We start from the raw sequence: 22,951 nt of genomic DNA, 5'->3' as shown, positions 1-22,951 counted from the left end.
TGAGGCTGGCAGGACATATTTTTAAAGATGTTTTTTGAGTGTGGCAGGTTAGTGACCACTGGGGCAATAAGGGGGAGGCAGTGGCGTAGCCAGACCTGAGATTTTGGGTGGTCCCAGAGCTAATATGGGTGGGCACTATATATATGTAAAATAATGATGATGATGTTAGACTAGATGCACATGTACAATTATGACATGACTGAATGTTTACAAAATGTTTGACTTTATTGGTTTTGTTTGACGTGGTACATCATCAATAAAAACCGTTGAAATATAAAATTGTAAATGCTTTTTTGTTCATCATAATCATTATCATGTAGTTTTTTTTTTTAAATTAAGGCTAGCTGCTGGGGCCTTTGCTTTTCAGAGGAGGTATTCTTGGAGGTGGGAGTTGTGGAATAGTGTGTTGTACTTTTCCTTTTCAACTCTGTTGTTTCCAGTTAAAGGAATACCCACAGAAAAAACAGGAACAAGTATCTGCTGTTTTTTATTTTGTACCCATGGTGCATTTGAAAGAGAAATATGTATTATTTTCACTTTGAACATTGGTGCAAAATCCAAGGGCTATAGTTATTTGCATACTGTCTCAGTGCAAACATTTTGAAACTTAATTCTTTGTTGTATTAAATATGACCCTTTTCTCTACCATCAAACACACATTAGTGTTTTTTAGGGATCATATCTGAATTGGGTACTAGGCTATAAGTACTAGAGTTAAGGTACCTCATACACTTTATAGCAAGTAATATTTATTTCATGGCTGAAATTTTTATAAAAGTAAAGTGTTCTGGAGGATAAGACCTACGGACAGTTCTGATTACAGTATAAGATGCAAATACAAATGTTTTAATATGTTTGTATTTTTTGTTTTTGTTTAGCATTTTGAAGCTTTGGCTAATCGTGCAGCTAACACTGGTCATGTTATTGACATCTGTGCCTGTGCATTAGACCAGACAGGTCTCCTGGAAATGAAGTGCTGTCCCAATTATACGGGGTAATGCCATTAAGTTTGTTTCAAATCCTAATTTTCATTATTGTGCTGATTTTAGTTTTACTCAGCTAACAAGTTTAACTTACCATTTTTTAAATAAAACTCAAGAGTGAAGGAGTAGCCTAATAGAGCAGTGAGCTGCTAGGTAAGCCAGGGTCCAAATCCCCACCGATGCTTCTTGTGACTTTCAGCAAATTGCTTAACCTTCCATTGCTTCAAGTACAAAATTATATTGTAAGATCTTTGGGGACAGAGAAGTATCTAGTATACTTCATTTTATTTATTGGGATTTGTTAACCATCTTTATGAACAGATTCTGATAAGGCAGTGTACACCAGATATAGCTTGACATAGCTTACAATTGTTCTTGTTCTTTAGTTTATTTATATTTGCTATGCTACCTTTACTGCAGAATACTGGCCAACGTGATTTACAGTTCAAATCAATATAGAGAAAAGAAGGCCTACAACAAGCTAGTCTAGTTGTAGAGTGCATGGATAGTTAAGTCACCACATGCATTAAAAGCTTGGGAGATGAGTTAGGCTTTCACCTGCTTTCTGAAGTAGAGATAATCTTGAGTTAGGCATAGCCCTTTTGAGAGTGAGTTCCAGAGTATGAGGGCTACCCCTGAGAAGTGTCGCTGAATGTAACTGGCCATGAACTAGTACTGAAAATGCATAAACTAAATATAAAATAAAAGGTTTGGTAGGATTCTGCTTAACAGGTATTGGTGTTTACACATGCAGCTGAGTGTATGTAAATTAAAGAGAGTTTTTTTGAGTTGCACAAATATGTACCACTGGGCTTGTTGCATAACGTGAACCCTGCTACAAATAGTGCACATTAGCTGTTTAGTAAATAACCCAAACATGAAAAGGTAAAAAGTAATTATCCCATAGTAGTGGCAATGACATAACCAGGGTTTGAACTCAGGTCTCTGAGTGATTGTAACTATTAGGCTACCAGATGCAGCTGTTGAAGAAAAAGTTAATTCTTTTTGGGTAAATTTTATGTTGAAACAATTTTTATTAAAAGAATTAATATTGAAAACATACCAACGTGATACTGTATTTTATATAAACTAACACTTATTACTACATTCTCTACCCCAAAAGCCCCTAATTTCCCTAGAATCTCCCTCTCTCCAGTCCCCCAAAATCAACCACAGTCAGTATTTGGAGGCCCTGTACTCTGATGATCCTCTGAACTCCAAGCAAGGAACTGACACCCCTCATGAGCCCCCCCCCCCCCCCACCCCTCAACCCTGCCGGAATGCTAATCTAGATTCTGGGTAAATTTTAAATGTTCAATTTGGTTAATTTGTTTTTGCTTAATCTCCTTTTTGAGGGCAGCCATCAAGACAGTATAAAATAATTAGTTCAACTATTGTAACTTTTTTTTTTTAATAATTCAAAATGAAGTTTGTTTTTTTTTCCTTTTAATTTTAAAGGAAGAAAATACATAGAATCAGACAATGACAGTTTTGATTTTAACTTTTTTTTTTAAAGTTATGCCCTTGCTTTGTTGGTGCCTTAACTTTGTCTTCTAAAAGCATCTTTTGTTTTTGCAATTTTAACTTCATTTATCACTAATTGTGCATCATAGTCCACCCTTTTTAGAATGTGCCTGTGTTAGTGAATAGGGAACATTGTGTGTATTAGTGACTAAGTTCTAATGGATAAAATGGGGTTCACATTAAACAGGACACACTTTAATCATGTGGTGAAGTTCCCACAGGTTGCCACAAATGACAGCTATTTTGGTTCTGACCATGACTGGTTTACTGCAGCCTACACTTCTTTTTCAATATCGCATATATTCAGAGTGCTCCCTTTGGCCAAGTCATGGAGAAACATGCAAATTCAGTTCCCATTTCTCTAGTAGCAGAGTTTATAAAGTTGGATGGTATATTTTATTTATTTTATTTTTGTTACATTTGTACCCTGCGCTTTCCCACTCATGGCAGGCTCAATGTGGCTTACATATTATATGCAGGTACTTATTTGTACCTGGGGTAATGGAGGGTTAAGTGACTTGCCCAGAGTCACAAGGAGCTGCCTGTGCCTGAAGTGGGAATTGAACTCAGTTCCCCAGGACCAAAGTTCACCACCCTAACCACTAGGCCACTCCTCCACTACTTGTCTATTTTTATAGGACACCTACTAAAGAAGATTAGTACATTAGTTGGAATTTTAACCACCATTATTTTCTGTAATTTTGTAACCGTAAGAAGTGTCAGGTTTGCTACTGAGAAAAATACTGAAAGAAATAGCTGCTGGTCATGAATGTTTGTTATTGGTTACCTAATGAAATCACTGTTTTTTTACAGATCTATTTGACATTCACAAAACAATGATTTTAGTTACTCATCTGGAGCCTTTATTCTGCATATGCATTTGGCAACTTCCTGCATGGTCTCCTAAAGATATTGCACAGACCCTTGCCTGTTGGAGGGTAAGGAAGGCAACCTTCAACAGAACCATCCCTACCCTGCAAAGGAGAATGGAAATTGGCCCAATGTGCCCCCTCCCCCCCCCAAAAGGAAAAAAACCACTGAAATACTGCAGAAGGGCCTCTGATGTTATTTGGGCAGTAATTTATCTTTGTCAGGACCCCTCTGCTGAAGAGTTATCATACAATTGCCATCTTGTTCGTCACACTGATATGAAGTATGCTGATGCCAAAAATACTTTAAAAAATGTATACTGACTATGATGATCTTGTGCATTGCAAGGTTAACTACAGCCAACCTGTGAATGTTGAAATCCATCAGACTAAAGGAAGTAAATGCATGATGGGAGCAAGGGCTTCATGTGGTACCATGTAGCATGCATACTAGGGGTTGCAAAATCTTCACCTACACATTTGTTCTGAGGCTCTCAAAGTTAAAATAATTTAGAAGACCTACGTTTAAGAAAATCCTCTGAGAATATTGGGGACAAAGCTTTTGATTATACGCTTGATTGAAATCAGTAAAATTTGCTATAGTGCTAATTAAAACTTATTAAATAAATTACTCTATAATTGCTGTGAGCAATTGTTCTCCTTGAAAACTGACTGTAATTTTTGGTGTCAGTGCTTCATTGTATTTTGTATCCATGGTCACTTTTCTGAAGTTTTGTTTTCTTGAGCTTGTCGAAGAAGGTAAGACTGATAGTAAAAAATAATTTTCCACTTCTTATCCTGCTAGTCCAATCCAGCCATGTGAGTTTTATGTCACTCTACCAGTAGATGGAGAGAGAGAAATATCACTTCTACAAGAAGTTGTGCAGAACGAGCACTTACCTGTGTTCTTTCTCCAGCAGGTGGTGAAAGATGGCCTTTCTAGTGGACAGGTGTTCTGCATGACATATCTTTGAGCTATAGTCTCTGTCTTATAGAGATCCTGTGTGGTTTTCTCCCAGGAGCTGGTCACATTTTCTCATTTCCTTCTTGCCTAAAGTGGCATCTCTCTTCCATTTAAACCAAGCAATCTATCTTCCAGCATCCTCCAAGGGGAATGTGCAGATCAGGGCAAAGATTTTCCTTTTTTGAATGTTTTTAGGTCTTCTTATGATATTAAAGGTGGCTAATCCTCTCTGAAAGATAAAAAACAAACAAACTATCCATCTTGTTCATCAGGTTCCACAGTAGCAAGGTTGCATCCAAGTCCTTTCAGAAACGCTGGACAATTGGTGCAACTTCTCACAAGTTTTATGGCTGTGCTTATTCAAACCCTTTTATATGTATTACCATGTGTCTGGTTATAGATTTGCTGTGCATATCTTTTTGTGTCTTACACAGTGTTCTTATCATTTTATGAAACTTTCAGAGGTTATATGGTGATGGGAGATTCTTTCAACACTTCCTTATTCAAGCAGACGTTTCAGAGAGTTTTTACAAAAGATGCTCAAGGACACTTCAAAATGGCTTTTGGAGGAACATTGGAAATAAAGGTAAGAGAGAATACAGGGTATAGAGCCAACCTTTAGGTCCATGAGATAAAACTGAAATTGTGTTGGAGACGGTTATAAAACTTTTTTCAGAGAAATGCCAGTACAAAAGCCATCAATAAGACTTCAAGCGTAAGAGCAAACTCTCAAACACTGTGATTGCATTGTCTTAAACTACAGTAGTGACTCTGATCAATACCTTCTCAATTAAAAAAAAAAGCCCATTTAACTGCCCCCCCCCCCCCCCAAATCACTGTGTAAATATTCTCAATTTTTTTGGTCAACAAACAGATTTGAGTTGAGCACATAAGTGGGTAACATCTGTCGATGCTAGGATAAACTGCTTTTTCACAGTTCAAAGTAATGTATTAAATGACAGATAAAGATCTGTGTGGTTTATCCAGTCTGTCAACAAGGTGGCCAGAGTTGTATCTGCTACTTTTGCAGGTTACACCCCACTGTGTTTAATGTGGGAAGGTCACTTACAGTAATTTTGGTTTGAATCCATCCTCATTTTATATAGGGATCCTCTATTTTTATCCCACATGCTTTTTTTAAATTCAGTCACTGTTTTTGTCCTTCCTCACCTGGATAGTTCTGAGCATGTGTAGCCCTTCCCACAGACAGTGGTTTTTTCAGTTTTGTTTCTTTTGCTTTGCTGGATAGACATGTAACAAAGCTGTCCCAATAAATTTTCTTTATCATTTTCAGTATACTGTCCTTGGATATGGCAACTAAGCTTTTAAGTTTTGAAATGTTGTTTCAATTGTTCCTTCTTTGGTAACTTTTCACCTTAGTCTACTGTATTTGTATGTATATAATGTGCCTAAATTGTGTATCTTTAAAAAAAAAAAAACCCTCATATATGTATGTTATTTTACATAAAATACAGCTGCCTTCTGCCAGCAACGGGTGCTCCGTTCATCTTTCATCTCCCTCTCTCCTTTCCACCTTCCCCACAGTCCTCTTTACTTTGTTACAGTGGCAAAACAGGGAATTTTCCTGCTTGTAAATTGTATAGCTGTTGTTTATGATGTGCATTTCCTTTGTTTGGCCAGCAGGTGGTGACTGTCTTGTTTGTAAAGTTGTTACAGAACTGATAGTTTCCTTTTTCCTCCCAAAGGCTGTTAGCTTAAGCTGTAAGGTAATTTTTTAGTCTCAGATAAGGGAGTGGAAAGAGAAGGTTCTCTTTTTCTGAGACCCTGTGAACAGTTACATTTCATAACCTGTGAGCAGCTATCCTGCTTATAATCGAACGAGAAAAACGCCCAAGTTCCGACCTAAATCGGGAGATGGACGTTTATCTCACAAAAACGAATAAAGCGGTATAATCGAAAGCCGATTTTTGGACGTTTTCAACTGCACTCCGTAGCGGATGCGGACAAAGTTTATGGGGGCGTGTCAGAGGTGTGGCGAAGGCGGAACTGGGGCGTGGTTATCTGCCGAACAAAGATGGGCACATTTCACTGATGATGGGAAAAAAGTATGCGTTTTTAGCTAGAATTTAGGACACTTTTCCTGGACTCTGTTTTTTCACGAATAAGGCCCCAAAAAGTGCCCTAAATGACCAGATGACCACTGGAGGGAATCGGGGATGACCTCCCCTGACTCCCCCAGTGGTCACTAACCCCCTCCCACCACAAAAAAATGATGTTTCACACATTTTTATTTTCACCCTCAAATGTCATACCCAGCTCCCTGGCAGCAGTATGCAGGTCACTGGAGGAGTTGTTAGGGGGTGCAGTGGACTTCAGGCAGGTGGACCCAGGCCCATCCCCCCTACCTGTTACAATTGTGCTGCTTAATGCTTATTAGTCGTCCAACCCCCCCAAACCCACTGTACCCACATGTAGGTGCCCCCCTTCACCCCTTAGGGCTATAGTAATGGTGTAGACTTGTGGGCAGTGGGTTTTGAGGGGGATTTGGGGGGCTCAACACACAAGGGAAGGGTGCTATGCACCTGGGAGCTCTTTTACCTGTTTTTTTGGTTTTGTAAAAGTGCCCCCTAGGGTGCCCGGTTGATGTCCTGGCATGTGAGGGGGACCAGTGCACTACGAATCCTGGCCCCTCCCACGAATAAATGTCTTGGATTTATTCGTTTTTGAGCTGGGCGCTTTCATTTTCTATTATCGCTGAATAACAAAAACGCCCAGCTCACACATTGTTGAATAAAACATGGGCGTCTATTTTTTCCCAAAATACGGTTCGGTCCGCCCCTTCACGGACCCGTTCTCGGAGATAAACGCCCATGGAGATAGGCGTTTTCGTTCAATTATGCCCCTCTATATCTCCTGAACTCCACAGATACTACTTAGGTACTAAACAAATGTTTAGATACATAGTAACATAGTAAATGACACAGTACCTGGCAGAAACCCAATTAGTAGCAACATGCTATGCTGCCATTCCCAGGGCAAGCAGTGAATTCCCCCATGTCCATAACAGACTTTGGAGTTTTCCTCCAGGAACATTTCCGAACCTTTTTTAAACCCATATACGCTAACTGCTCTTACCCCATCCTCCAGCAGCAAATTCCAGAGCTTAACTATTCTTTGGTGAAAAAATATTTCCTTCTATTTGTATTAAAAGTATTTCCATGTAATTTCATTCTACATTAAAATGTAATCCAACCTTTGCCTTGAAAACAATTAAGTTTTAAGAGCTTTTCTAAATAAAATATAGGATGGACTACAGCTTAAATGAATCAGAATACTATTCCAAATTTTAAAGCATTGAAAAATAAATAAATGTTCCCAGATTAGTTTATAATTCACATTCGTCATAGAAGGAAAATTTAAGGACAGACTTTCTTGAATTAAATCCATTGCCCGACAACGTTAAACATTGAGTTGTTGTCTTCAGGCATAAGCCATAAAGGCCTTTATAAACCAGGTAAGCAAGTTTGAAAAAAAATTGGCAAAGGTTTTTGCCAGTAGGCTCGCTGCAATCCTACCTTCATTGATGCTGAAAAGGTCTTTGACCGTGTCCATTGGCCTTTTATGGATACAGTTCTGTCCAAATTTGATCTGGGCTTCCATTTTTGGGCCTGGATCTTTGCATTCTACTCTAAGCCATGGGTCTGCATGTGAATTAAAGTGGGTAATTATCAGCAGTTTGAGTTGAGCAGGGGGACTCCTCTCCTTTTTGCAATGGTGATGGAACCAGTCTGGATGTTCGTGGAATTTGTGTGGTTGATATTGAATACAAAAGTGAGCTTTTTGCAGGTGATCTATTGCTTACTAATCCCCTTGCTTCATTTCCAAAACTCCTCTCTCTCTTGCAAAGGTACTCTACAGTATCAGGATTTAAAGTTAACATGAGTAAGTCTGAAGCTGTTAATGTTAATTTGGATAGTGCTCTTCAACAGACTCTTCAGCAATCATTTATTTATTTATTCGCTGGCCAATAAAATTAAATATTTGAGTGTTGACATATCCACTGACTATTCTGGTTTGTTTCAGGCAAATTATGAGGGGGGTGGGGTGGGAATTGATATACCACCTTTCTGTGGGTTTTGCAACTACATTCAAAGCGGTTTACATAGTATATACAGGTACTTATTTGTACCTGGGGCAATGGAGGGGCAATGGAGGGTTAAGTGACTTGCCCAGAGTCACAGGGAGCTGCAGTGGGAATCTAACCCAGTTCCCCAGGATCAAAGTACGCTGCACTAACCACTAGGCTACTCCTCCACTCCTGCATTATTGCGTGAATTAAAGCTTGACCTTGATGGGATCGCTTGTCCCTTTCCTGGTTCGGTCAAATAGCCGCTATAAAAATTAGTCTTTTACCTATGCTCTTATATTTATTTCAAGTCTTGCCTGTACCTTTACCTAGAGCTTTTATTTCTTACCTTCAAAATCATATAGCAGTCTTTCTCCGAGGACAAGCAGGCTGCTTGTTCTCACTGATGGGTGACGTCCTCGGCAGCCCCTCCAATCGGAATCTTCCTAGCAAAGTCCTTTGCTAGTCCTCGCGCGCCCGCGCGCACCGCGCATGCGCGGCCGTCTTCCCGCCCGAAACCGGCTCGAGCCGGCCAGTTCAGTCTTCTTTCATCCGCACTCGGTACGGCTGTGTTTTTTGTCGTGTCGAGCCCCGGAGAGTCGACCTCGCGTGTCCGTTATCTAAATCGACGTGTTTTTCTTCGGAAAAGTTTCATTTTCGTTCGGAAAGTGCTCCGAAAACCCCCTTGGGTTTCGTTTGCCCCTTCCTGTATTTCCAGTTTTGCCCCGGTAAGTTTTCTTTCGTCGTCGGGGTAGGCCTCTTTTCGGCCTCGGTCGAGATTTTTTCTCCCTTAAAGTTTTGGTGCTCCAAATTCGTCATTTCGGATTTTGACTTCGCCGGCGTGATTTTTCCGCCCATGACATCGAAGCCTTCCAGCGGCTTCAAGAAGTGCACCCAGTGCGCCCGGGTAATCTCGCTCACTGATAGGCACTCTTCGTGTCTTCAGTGTCTGGGGGCCGAGCACCGTCCCCAGAACTGTAGTCTGTGTTCCCTCTTACAAAGGCGGACTCAAGTAGCGAGATTGGCCCAGTGGAACGTTTTGTTCTCGGGCTCTTCGTCGGCATCGGCACCGGGGTCATCGTGTGCATCGACGTCATCAGCGTCCAGACTTTCATCCTTGGCTGCCAGTGCATCGAGTGCATCGAGGCATCGGCCCTCTGCATCGGCGCCGAGACATCGGATAGCTGCATCGACGTCGGTGGTACCGGGACCTCGTCTCCTGATGTCGTCGGACGGTGGTGCATCGGGTGGAGTGCAGGTGAGGGCTGTCCTTTCCCCTGCTGGTGGCGGTGAGCCCTCGGGTGGGTCTCCTCCTACCCTGAGGGCTCCTGCGGTACAGCCCCCCCGAGATCGACCCTCTTCGGTCTCGGCCCCGAGGAAGCGACGGATGGATTCTACGTCCTCCTGGTCGGTGCCGGGGAGCTCCGGTGACATGCTTCGGAAGAAGTCGAAGAAGCATCGACACCGGTCCCCTCCCCGCGTCGGCACCGAGAGCTCTGGGTCGCCGAGGGAGTCGGCACCCAGCAGGCATCGGCACCGAGAGGACCGCTCACCCTCTGTTCAGGAGGTGTCGATGCGCTCCACTCTGGACAGCCCGGAACAGCCTCCACGCCCGGAACAGGTTCTGACGTCGACGCCTGCATCGACCTCTATGCCTTTCTCTGCAGCCGCTCTGAACGAGAGCCTCCGGGCCGTTCTCCCAGAGATTCTGGGAGAGCTGTTGCGCCCTACCCCTCCGGTACCGGCGGTGCTTGCGCCTCCGGTACCGTCGAGCGTGGCGCCGGCTGGCCCATCGCCCGGGGTGAGGTCCCCGACGTCGGTACCGCGTGCGGTGCCGACTGCGGCCACCTCCCAGGAGGGCTCCCCGACTACGTCAGCGGAGGGAGCTTCGCCGATGCGGGCCAGGGAGTCTACCTCTCGACGCCCCCATCGTGGACGTGGCTCCACTGAGTCGAGCCGGGCGAGGTTGCAGACACAGGTTCGTGAACTTGTGTCTGACACCGAGGGTGAGGCCTCGTGGGAGGAAGAAGAGGACCCCAGATATTTCTCTGACGAGGAGTCTGAGGGTCTTCCTTCTGATCCCACTCCCTCTCCTGAAAGACAGCTTTCTCCTCCCGAGAGTCTGTCTTTTGCTTCCTTTATCCGGGAGATGTCTACGGCCATCCCCTTCCCGGTGGTTGTGGAGGACGAGCCCAGGGCTGAAATGTTTGAGCTCCTGGACTATCCTTCTCCACCTAAGGAAGCGTCCACTGTTCCCTTGCACCATGTCCTGAAAAAGACATTGCTTGCGAACTGGACCAAGCCGCTAACTAATCCCCACATCCCCAAGAAGATCGAGTCCCAGTACCGGATCCATGGGGACCCAGAGCTGATGCGCACCCAGTTGCCTCACGACTCTGGAGTTGTGGATCTGGCCCTAAAGAAGGCTAAGAGTTCTAGGGAGCATGCTTCGGCGCCCCCGGGCAAAGACTCTAGAACCTTAGACTCCTTTGGGAGGAAGGCCTACCATTCCTCTATGCTCGTGGCCAAGATCCAGTCTTACCAGCTCTACACGAGCATACACATGCGGAATAATGTGCGGCAGTTGGCGGGCTTGGTTGATGCTCTTCCCCCTGAGCAAGCCAAACCTTTTCAGGAGGTGGTCAGGCAGCTGAAGGCGTGCAGAAAATTCCTGGCCAGAGGAGTGTATGACACTTTTGATGTTGCGTCCAGGGCCGCTGCTCAAGGTGTGGTGATGCGCAGGCTCTCATGGCTGCGTGCCGCCGACCTGGAGAATAGACTCCAGCAGCGGATTGCGGACTCGCCTTGCCGTGCGGACAATATTTTTGGAGAGAAAGTCGAACAGGTGGTAGAGTCTCTCCACCAGCGGGACACCGCATTCGACAAGTTCTCCCGCCGGCAGCCTTCAGCTTCTACCTCTACAGGTAGACGATTTTTCGGGGGAAGGAAGACTGTTCCCTATACTTCTGGTAAGCGTAGGTACAATCCTCCTTCCCGACAGCCTGCGGCCCAGGCTAAGCCCCAGCGCGCTCGCTCCCGTCAGCAGCGTGCGCCTCAGCAAGGCCCCGCGGCTCCCCAGCAAAAGCAAGGGGCGAGCTTTTGACTGGCTCCAGCAGAGCATAGCCGCAGTACAAGTATCAGTGCCGGACGACCTACCGGTCGGGGGGAGGTTGAAAGCTTTTCACCAAAGGTGGCCTCTCATAACCTCCGACCAGTGGGTTCTGCAAATAGTCCGGCAAGGATACACCCTCAATTTGACTGCAAAACCTCCAAATTGTCCACCGGGGGCTCAGTCTTACAGCTTCCAGCACAAGCAGGTACTTGCAGAGGAACTCTCCGCCCTTCTCAGCGCCAATGCGGTCGAGCCCGTGCCATCCGGGCAAGAAGGGCTGGGATTCTATTCCAGGTACTTCCTTGTGGAAAAGAAAACAGGGGGGATGCGTCCCATCCTAGACCTAAGGGCCCTGAACAAATATCTCGTAAAAGAAAAGTTCAGGATGCTTTCCCTGGGCACCCTTCTCCCCATGATTCAGCAAAACGATTGGCTATGCTCTCTGGACTTGAAGGATGCCTACACTCACATCCCGATACTGCCAGCTCACAGACAGTATCTGTGATTTCAGTTGGGCACACGCCACTTCCAGTACTGTGTGCTACCCTTTGGGCTCGCCTCTGCGCCCAGGGTGTTCACCAAGTGCCTGGCTGTGGTAGCAGCGGCACTTCGCAGGCTGGGGGTGCATGTGTTCCCATATCTCGACGATTGGCTGGTGAAGAACACATCCGAGGCAGGAGCCCTGCAGTCCATGCAGATGACTATTCGCCTCCTGGAGCTACTGGGGTTTGTGATAAATTACCCAAAGTCCCATCTTCTCCCAGTGCAGAAACTCGAATTCATAGGAGCTCTGCTGGATTCTCGGACGGCTCGGGCCTATCTCCCAGAGACGAGAGCCAACAACTTGTTGTCCCTCGTCTCGCGGGTGCGAGCGTCCCAGCAGATCTCAGCTCGGCAGATGTTGAGATTGCTGGGCCACATGGCCTCCACAGTTCATGTGACTCCCATGGCCCGTCTTCACATGAGATCTGCTCAATGGACCCTAGCCTCCCAGTGGTATCAGGCCGCTGGGGATCTAGAAGACGTGATCCACCTGTCCACGAGTTTTCTCGAATCCCTGCATTGGTGGACGATTTGGTCCAATTTGACTCTGGGACGTCCTTTCCAAATTCCTCAGCCACAAAAAGTGCTGACCACGGATGCGTCTCTCCTGGGATGGGGAGCTCATGTCGATGGGCTTCACACCCAAGGAAGTTGGTCCCTCCAGGAACGCGGTCTACAGATCAATCTCCTGGAGTTGCGAGCGATCTGGAACGCTCTGAAGGCTTTCAGAGATCGGCTGTCCCATCAAATTATCCAAATTCAGACAGACAACCAGGTTGCCATGTACTATGTCAACAAGCAGGGGGGCACCGGATCTCGCCCCCTGTGTCAGGAAGCCGTCAGCATGTGGCTCTGGGCTCGCCGTCTCGGCATGGTGCTCCAAGCCACATATCTGGCAGGCGTAAACAACAGTCTGGCCGACAGACTGAGCAGGATTATGCAACCTCACGAGTGGTCGCTCAACTCCAGAGTGGTGCGCCAGATCTTCCAAGCGTGGGGCACCCCCTTGGTGGATTTCTTCGCATCTCGAGTGAACCACAAAGTCCCTCAGTTCTGTTCCAGGCTTCAGGCCCCCGGCAGACTGGCATCGGATGCCTTCCTCCTGGATTGGGGGGAGGGCCTGCTGTATGCTTATCCTCCCATTCCGCTGGTGGGGAAGACTTTGTTGAAACTCAAGCAAGACCGAGGCACCATGATCCTGATTGCTCCTTTTTGGCCGCGTCAGATCTGGTTCCCTCTTCTTCTGGAGTTGTCCTCCGAAGAACCGTGGAGATTGGAGTGTTTTCCGACCCTCATCACACAGGACGAAGGGGCGCTTCTGCATCCCAGCCTCCGGTCCCTGGCTCTCACGGCCTGGATGTTGAGAGCATAGACTTTGCCTCTTTGGGTCTGTCAGAGGGTGTCTCCCGCATCTTGCTTGCTTCCAGGAAAGATTCCACTAAGAGGAGTTACTTCTTCCAATGGAGGAGGTTTGCCGTCTGGTGTGACAGCAAGGCCCTAGATCCTCGCTCTTGTCCTACACAGACCCTGCTTGAATACCTTCTGCACTTGTCTGAGTCTGGTCTCAAGACCAACTCTGTAAGGGTTCACCTTAGTGCGATTAGTGCATACCATTACCGTGTGGAAGGTAAGCCGATCTCAGGACAGCCTTTAGTTGTTCGATTCATGAGAGGCTTGCTTTTGTCAAAGCCCCCTGTCAAGCCTCCTACAGTGTCATGGGATCTCAATGTCGTTCTCACCCAGCTGATGAAACCTCCTTTTGAGCCACTGAATTCCTGCCATCTGAAGTACTTGACCTGGAAGGTCATTTTCTTGGTGGCGGTTACTTCAGCTCGTAGAGTCAGTGAGCTTCTGGCCCTGGTAGCCCAGGCCCCTTACACCAAATTTCATCATAACAGAGTAGTCCTCCGCACTCACCCTAAGTTTCTGCCGAAGGTTGTGTCGGAGTTCCATCTGAACCAGTCAATTGTCTTGCCAACATTTTTTCCCCGTCCTCATTCCTGCCCTGCTGAACGTCAGCTGCACACATTGGACTGCAAGAGAGCATTGGCCTTCTATCTGGAGCGGACACAGCCCCACAGACAGTCCGCCCAATTGTTTGTTTCTTTTGATCCCAACAAGAGGGGAGTGGCTGTAGGGAAACGCACCATATCCAATTGGCTAGCAGATTGCATTTCCTTCACTTACGCCCAGGCTGGGCTGGCTCTTGAGGGTCATGTCACGGCTCATAATGTTAGAGCCATGGCTGCGTCGGTAGCCCACTTGAAGTCAGCCACCATGGAGGAAATTTGCAAAGCTGCGACGTGGTCATCTGTCCACACATTCACATCTCATTACTGCCTGCAGCAGGATACCCGACGCGACAGTCGGTTCGGGCAGTCAGTTCTTCAGAACCTGTTTGGGCTTTAGGATCCAACTCCACCCCCCGAGGGCCCTGTTTGTTCTGTTCCAGGCTGCACTCTCAGTTAGTTGGTAAATTTTTTAGGTCAATCTCAGTTATGTCCTCGCCGTTGCGAGGCCCAATTGACCATGGTTGTTGTTTTGAGTGAGCCTGGGGGCTAGGGATACCCCATCAGTGAGAACAAGCAGCCTGCTTGTCCTCGGAGAAAGCGAATGCTACATACCTGTAGAAGGTATTCTCCGAGGACAGCAGGCTGATTGTTCTCACAAACCCGCCCGCCTCCCCTTTGGAGTTGTGTCTTCCCTTGAAGTGTATTGTCTTGCTACATACTGAACTGGCCGGCTCGAGCCGGTTTCGGGCGGGAAGACGGCCGCGCGAGGACTAGCAAAGGACTTTGCTAGGAAGATTCCGATTGGAGGGGCTTCCGAGGACGTCACCCATCAGTGAGAACAATCAGCCTGCTGTCCTCGGAGAATACCTTCTACAGGTATGTAGCATTCGCTTTATATGAAATAACAAATGTCTGAGATTGCCTCATAGCATCCTTTATAGGGCAAGGAAACTGGGGGGGGGGGCCTTGGTATGCCCCACTTGTCTCTTTATCATCAAGCAGCTCAGGGTTGTGCGGCCATTGAGCGGTTTCAAGCTCATCTTTCTAAGCTGTGGATTGTATTGGAACAGGCTCAAGTTGGCCCTATGAACTTGGCCTCTTTGTTGTTGGATGCCTCCTTGGCATAGGGAGTTTGCAGTGACTACTTGCCCTACTATTTGTTATACTCTTCAACTGTGGGATTGCATGGGACGAAATTGAGACTTTTAGTTATCAAACCTTTTTCTCTTTCGTGGATAACCCTCTTTTTCCACCTGGTCAAAACCCTGGTGTCTTTAGGTGGTGGCATCTGATGCAGTTAGTTAACTGGGGGCAACTTTTTGATGACACTGACTGAATACCTTTGAAGAGCTGGCTCGTGATTGTCATTTGCCACCAAGTGATTGTTTTGCTTATTTGTAGCTCGCTTATTTGTTAACTTCAAAATCTATTAAGCCTGTTGTCATGCAGGAAAACACTTTCCTGAAAGACGTAAGAGAAGATTTTTGTAATACTCATAATTTAACTTCAGTGCTATATCATTATCTTAGAGACAGACTGCTCCTTTATCTGTCTCATAGAGCTAAATGGGAAGCTGAGCAAGGTACTCGATATGAGGAGTGTGGTTGGTAGGCATTGGAAACAGCATTGCCGCACTTGTCTAGAGGTTTTAACATTCAAGAAAATGGGGTTAAAATAGTGTACCGTTGGTATCTTACTCCTGCCAGACTCCATCACATTTTTCTTGCTGTTTAGCGCTTCGTTGGAGAAAATGTAGCGAGAGAGGGAACTATGGGACACATTTGGTGGACCTGTCTCAAGGTGCTTGCTTTTTGGAAGACTGCAGTATAAGCTGCAATCTTGATTTGATCTTGAGATATCATGGGACTTGGGGATCTACTTTAATAAACCAGTTCTAAGAACACGCTTGAGACAGCAACATCTTATCCAATATTGTTTTAATGCAGCATGACTCACTCTGGCTGCCACCTGGAAATCAGAGACTCTTCCATCTGCTTATAAATGGATTACAAAACTTTGGTTTATAGCTGATATGGATAAGACCATGGCACAGCATAAGACCCTGGCTAAACAAGAGTGCATATGGGAACCCTTCCTTACTCGTTGCTCATAGAATTTGTTTATGAACATTCATTGCTCATTTGTTTTATTGCATAGTCTGGTGGAGGGAGGGTATCAGGGGGTGAGGAACAAGTGGGGAGGTGGGGGTGGAGTATATATATATTTCTAAAAATTAGAGTTGCCTTTTTTGGCCCATTTGTTTTACATAGTATATATTTTGCTTCTTATGTTTGATGTATATTGTCTTTTCTTCGTAATGTTGACTTAAGCTTCTAATAAAAAGACCTCTAAAACTGAAAAATAAAAAAGAAGCATTTTGCAGTCATGATACCCTTTTGTGCCATTCATTCTATGATAGCTGTCGTATCCACAATGTCCTTGAAAGTGCCAGGCCAAGCACAGCAGCTATTCATAGCCTTCCATTACTTTATTAAGAGTGAGGGGTTCATTAGTGGCTCATATTCTTCAGGATTAGGAGCACTGATTCCACTCAGTTTCTCCTCCTCCTAAGCTGTGCCAGTTTTACAGGGTTGATAACACAATAGCTTGCTACTTGGTGTGGTCTTTGCTCCCTTGTGGCATTAGTTACTTTTGCTTACAGAATGATTCCTCAAACCAAACGTTTATTGAAACTGGCAGACAGATGATCAAAACCCCGGGCTGTTCAAACAGCACTCCAAAAATAGCGCTGGAACAGCGTGGGGCATTATTATCTCTGATCTTGGGGTAGAAGTGTGGGAGAATTGTGCCTGAGCATGCGCTCAGCACAATCCTCCCACACTTGTTTGACAGGTCTGGGCTGTCAAAAGCCAAACCTGTCAAACATAGGGGCCGAGCAATGGGGGCTGGAGGTCTGGTGGACCTCCGGCCCCCCCCCCCCCCCAGGTTCAGGAAGGGCTGGAGATCCGGTGCGTCTCCAGCCCCCCCTAACTCCCCCAGCAAAGGGTCTCTGGTGGCCTAGTGGGCGACCAACCAACTCTGCAGCCTCAGTCCCCCCTCCCACCTACCTTGTGTGTTGGAGGAGGGAGAGTAGCCTGCCTCCCTCCTCTTCCTGTGACGCTGCAAAATGGCGGCGCCCAGCCCTGCCCAATGTATCCTGGGATGCGCTGGGCGGGGTAGGTGTATAGCCCCACCCAACTCATCCTGGGATACACTGGGCAGGGCTGGGCGCCACCATTTTGCGGCGTTGCAGGAAGAGGAGGGAGGCAGGCTACTCTCCCTTCTCCAACACACAAGGTAGGGGGGTAGGGGGGACTGGACCACCATGGACCCTTTGCTGGAGGACTAGGGGGGGCTGGAGACCCACCGGATCTCCAGCTCTCCCTGAACTTTGGGGGAGGGGACCAGAGGTCCAGCGGACCTCCAGCCCCCCTGTCGCCGGGGGGGGGGGGGGTTTGGTTGGTTGCCCACTAGGCCACCAGGGACCTTTCGCTGGGGGAGTTAAGGGGGGCTGTAGACCCACAGGATCTCCAGCCCTCCCTGAACCTGGGGGGGAGGGATCGTCGGGGGGGGACCAGAGGTCAGCCGGACCTCCATCCCCCTGTCGCTGGCAGGTTTGCTGTTGGGAATGGGGGCCTGCCAGCATGCAAATGCATGCTGGACAGGGCTCACCATTCCTCCCCAATGATCTGCAAACCCTGACGCCAGCTTGGAGCTGGCATAAGGTTTGCCATGGTCAGCAACCCAATCTTTGGCGCGCTGGCCGCTGATCATTGGGGATGAATATGTTTAGCCCTGTTTAGCATGCATTTGCATGTGCTCGAGGGCTATGATCATGGGACTTTAGCAAATGCCAGCGCTAACAGCCTCTAGCGCTGGTGTTTGCTTCTGATCAACCCCCTGTGGGAGACTGGTCATCCAAATGGCAGATGGTGTTTAATGTGAGCATGTGCAAAGTGGCAGATGACGTTTAATGTGAGCAAGAACAAAGTGATGCATGTGGGAAAGAGGAACCCAAACCATAGCTACGTGATGCAGGGTTCCACATTAGGAGTCACCGCCCAAGAAAAAGATCTAGGTGCCATTGATACGTTGAAACCTCTGCTTGGTGTGCAGCGGTGGTTAAGAAAGCAAATAGAATGTTAGAAATTATTAGGAAAGAATAGAAAACTAAAATGAGAATGTTATAATGACTTTGTATCACTCCATGGTGCAACCACATTTTGAATACTGTTCGCATTTCTAATCACTGCATCTAAAAAAAGATATAGCGGAATTAGGAAAGGTACAGAGAAGGGTGACGAAAATGATAAAGGGGATGGGATGACTTCCCTATGAGGAAAGTCTAAAGCTTCTAGGGGCCTTCAGCTTGGAGAAGGGACGGCTGAGGGGAGATATAATAGAGGACTGTAAAATGCTGAGTGGAGTGGAACGGGTACACGTGATTCGCTTGTTTACGCTTTCCAAAAATACTAGGACTAGGGGGCACACAATGAAGCTACTAAGTAGTAAATTTAAAACAAATTGGAGAAATTATTTCTTCTCTCAACGATAAATAGAAATAAATCAAAACATAGAAAAGTAAATAAGATGATGCCTTTTTATTGGACTAAATACATTTTTTGATTAGCTTTCGAAGGTAACTTTTCAGATTAGAAAAAAATGATTTTTATTTCCAATCTGAAGAAGGGTTACCTTTGAAAGCTGATGTATTAAGTTAGTCCAATAAAAAGGTATCTTATTTTATTTTCTCTGTTTTGAGTTATTTCTATTTATTACCTTTAAAAGTGGACTAAAACGGCTACCACACCACTTCACTCAACTAGTAATTAAATTCTGGAAATCATTGCCAGAGAATATAGTAAAAGCAGTTAGCTTAGTATGATTTTAAAAAGTTGGAATAATTTCCTAAAAGAAAAATCCTTAAGGTTTTATTAAGATGGACTTGGAAGAATCCACTGCTTATTTCTAGGATAAGAAGCATAAAATCTGTTTTACTGTTCTGGGATCTTGCAAGGTAGTTGTGACTTGGATTGGCCACTGTTGGAAACAGAATACTGGGCTTGATGGACCTTCAGTCTATCCCATTATGGCAACCCTTATGCTCTTATTGTGTCAATCATCATTCTTAGGTCATGAGGTCAAAACAGTAACGCAGGCCACCCCTAGTTGGGTTTCATATATAAATTAGGATATAAACAAGCAGATTTTCCTGTCAGCTCCAAGAGTAAGTTTTTATCAAACTAGACTTATTGCAGCAACCCATAGAGGCATAAGACCCATCTCGGGAGCTCATTCAAACAAAAGAAGCCAGCAAAATAAGTCATAAGAAAAAAATATAACATGAAATTTGAGATTAATTGGTGTATTGCTGGGCCAGTCATCTCTTGCAGAAACATGGTTTAGAATTTTAGATTGACAAAGGGAAACTGGAACTATATTATTTTAAGTTTTCACTATTAAAAATATCAGTTTTACATGAAAAGTACTGTGCAACAATACAGTTTTTGAACTCAGTTTCAGGATGAAACCTCTTGTTTTTCATTTATTTTAATATCTTGAAGACATCAAGGGAAATAAAGATTTCAGGAGCTATTGGACCCTGCGTGTCACTCAATGCGAAAGGACCCTGTGTATCAGAAAATGTAAGTCTTTTTTTTTTTCCTTTTATATTAAGAAATACATTCCTATCTTAGTCTGTGACATCGTGCAAGCATTAATTTTCGTTAGGACAGGTTAATTCAGCATTGATGCTTGAAATGTAGTTGCAAATTGAAGAGCTGCCTTTTTCTTCCAATATCCTCATCTCTCAGACTTCTAGCTACTTGTAGTATGGCCATCCTTCAGGTATTCAGATGTAGATGTGTGCTGTATTTACAGTTGTCCCAGAGATTTTTATGGAAAACAAAACCAAGATAAACCCTTTTTATTTTAGAGCGCCGACAGTTTTTGGTGGAGCAGTAATTGATTTTGCTCAACCTAAGTAGTAGTATGTAATTGTTGTTAAAGAAATAACAGGGGTGATACAGAGCCTGCATTAGAGCCATGAACTAATGGCTTAGTGCATTATTTCAAACACAGGTTTAACCCATAATTTTTACTGTTCAATGCAGTAAACTAATGGCATACACATTACCATTGTTAAAAAGTACGCAGTGTCATTACTGCCCTGGCAGTAGTATGCAGTCATTTGTCATTGAAGACCAAAATAGTCTCCTTTCCTGTTAAAGCATGAACAATGATTGATTGATTGGCTCATTTGCTGATAGAAAGGCAGACAGCACCTCCTCCTACCCCCTTTACCCCCCATCACCCCCCATCAAGACACAAAAAAACTCCTGGAAGCCTAATGGATGATCCCTTCCCCACACAACACACCCCAAAAAACTATTGGTATTCTAGTGGACCACAGCCTCCCTTCCCCCCACCTTCTTTTTCTACCATCTTACAAAATGGCAGCACCTGACCATGCACAGTGCATCCTGGAGTGCACCATGTGGGATTAAATGAATTTTTGCCTTAAATAGTAGATTTCACCCAGGCTACAAAACAAGGGAAAAATCCCTAATTTGGCAGACTGATCCTGCGCTGTGTTCTAGGATTCACTGCATGATGTCAGGTGCCACCGTTTTGGAAGATAGTTGTGTGGGCTCCTATTTTCTGCTATTGAGGGGAAGGGGTCCACCAGTGGACCAGAATTTGTTTTCCTCTCTTGAGGGGGGGGGGGTGATTCAGGGGTCCGTTAGATTACCAATTATTTTTTAGTGGGGGGGGGGGGGGGGACAAGGGATATCTCTGAGGGATGGGTCCCTTCTGTGATTGGAGGTGCAGGGTCAAGGGGATCTACTAAACTACCATGCATTTTTTTTTTTTCTAGAGGTGGTGTGGAGGGTCTGGTTGAGGGATTGGAGCAAAATGTCATTTCAAAATATCCTGAGATAGTGTTCAAGAAGAGTAAGCTAACCCTTCTACACCTCCTCAGACCTAGTTTTCATGCTCTTGCGTTGTGCTTGCCTTAGTCTTCTGCAGCAGCACTTTGCATCAGGGTGGAAAAAACAATATCATCATTGCCATTGATTTTGATAGGATGTGTGTCTGTGTCAAAGTTGGAATTTTGCGCAGGGTTAGTTTATGTGCAGACCGCTTATCTGCATCGCACGGCCAGAGAATGAGTGTAGACAAAAGCTACAAAGCTGGATTGCTTCAGTTTTGAACTCTCTGGACCGAATGTAAGTGGAGTCCCGTCCCCCCCCCCCCCCCCCCCCCCCGAGTTTTTTGTAGCTTTTTTCTCCACTTATTAAGGAATTTTTGGCTGATGCAGTTTGAAAACTGATGATTGATTTAGCTGTAGCCCCAATTTTGGAGCGAAATTGGTTCTGTGGGGTGAGTTTAGCAGTGAGGCTTTCTTTCTAGCCACTGTACTCATTAATAATCTGTACTGATGAATATTTGATAGCAGGAACCTATTGTGTATTTGGGTTGTTGTTCGTCCTGTTGCCTCAGGTTCTAGTGTATTGTTCCCATAAATTCTATTTTGAGTCTTGGTTTTCAGGGCTTTATAACAGTAAGTAAGAAGTGTAGAATAGCTTCATAATCTCTGAACTACAGGTAAGAGATTATGGATTCTCAACAACACACTTATAGCTTTATAAAAATAGAAATATTTAGTCATACTTTTTTTTTCTTTAGATTTCTATTGCCCATGTATTTTTGTTTGGTTTCTTATAAAGGATCCTTTATAAGGTACAAGTAACTTCTCAGTATTTTTGTTTTCAGGAGATAGGAACTGGAGGCACTTGTCAGTGGAAAATATGTGGCCTTAACCCCAATACAACCCTTGCGGTGTATTTTGAGGTAGTTAATCAGGTAAGCTTTGCAAACACACATAGTGAATTTCATTGAAAACTGTTTTCTAGTATATTTGTAATGGTCCCTTTTTATTGTTCATAACCTTGGACCCACTTTATTTTCACATCTTGAAAGACTAGCCATGTCCCCATATCCTCTCCTCTCCTTTTCCTTCCTCATAGCCTCTAAAACTTACACTTTGGATGGTCTGCTACTGTATTTGGTTGGCTTGTTTTCATCTTGCCTTCTCTTCTTACACCCTATTTCAGTGCCTTAGGCCCAGATAGGTTTTTGTGTTTATCTGTTTATCATCTCCATTAGTTACTTCATTTACTGAAAGGTGTTTGTCTTTTTTTAATGTACATTCAAGATGTACAGTTTTTCCTTCCCTCAAACCTCTTTTTGCTAAAATATTTTCACTCTACATTTGCTGTGGAGTGAAGGTTTTATTCCTTTCTACTCTGTTCATCTTCCCCTTTTCCTTGTATTTTATCCATGTTTCATTGAGAATACATGCTCAGATTGGTATTGATCAGCAAGAGATTTGTGTATTAAGATTTGAGCATCCTCAGCTGAAACCATATTCTGTTTAAATACAAACCATCTTTCCTCTGAGTCTGAACACATTCCCTTTGTTTTAGTATTTTCTTTTTCAGAATATACCGCTGTTTGCTTTGTTATTGCTAATGATGGTTTTGAACCATAACACCGAGGCAAGCTTGTTAAAAAGAAAGCCTTTATTAAGATAATACTGAAAATAAATATAGTTATAGGAAGTACAATGGCCCTTATAATGTTGGTGTTATCAGATATACCCTGTTCTCAGATTGGTCAAAAGATAAAATACAATTTTTTCAGATTGCAGTTTTTATATAGAAGATATGAAAATAGTTTTATGCTAGGGTTTTACTGTTTTGTACAATAAAATACCCGGTCAGGAAGTGCTTCTGCTTGCAGCATCCAAGTTTTCAGTTTACAGTACATTTTGTTGGAAATAGGATTTGTCTGT

The 22,951-nt window shown here is 44.7% G+C and overlaps 1 protein-coding gene across 1 annotated transcript in view; it reads left to right on the top strand.

Annotated features, from left to right (window-relative positions):
• LOC115477307 (protein transport protein Sec23A) overlaps positions 1–22,951 on the top strand; it is a 192,416-nt gene that overhangs the window by 56,278 nt on the left and 113,187 nt on the right. The window contains exons 9-12 of the mRNA XM_030214093.1: positions 879–994; positions 4,803–4,926; positions 19,659–19,739; positions 21,871–21,960. Coding sequence (XP_030069953.1) covers positions 879–994; positions 4,803–4,926; positions 19,659–19,739; positions 21,871–21,960 — 411 coding nt within the window. The remainder of the gene's footprint in view (positions 1–878; positions 995–4,802; positions 4,927–19,658; positions 19,740–21,870; positions 21,961–22,951) is intronic.

Source organism: Microcaecilia unicolor, chromosome 9 (genome assembly GCF_901765095.1).
Source record: "Microcaecilia unicolor chromosome 9, aMicUni1.1, whole genome shotgun sequence".
Lineage (NCBI taxonomy): Eukaryota > Metazoa > Chordata > Amphibia > Gymnophiona > Siphonopidae > Microcaecilia > Microcaecilia unicolor.
The sequence above is the reverse complement of the archived record's forward strand: the minus strand, read 5'-3'. Positions and strand labels throughout refer to the sequence as shown.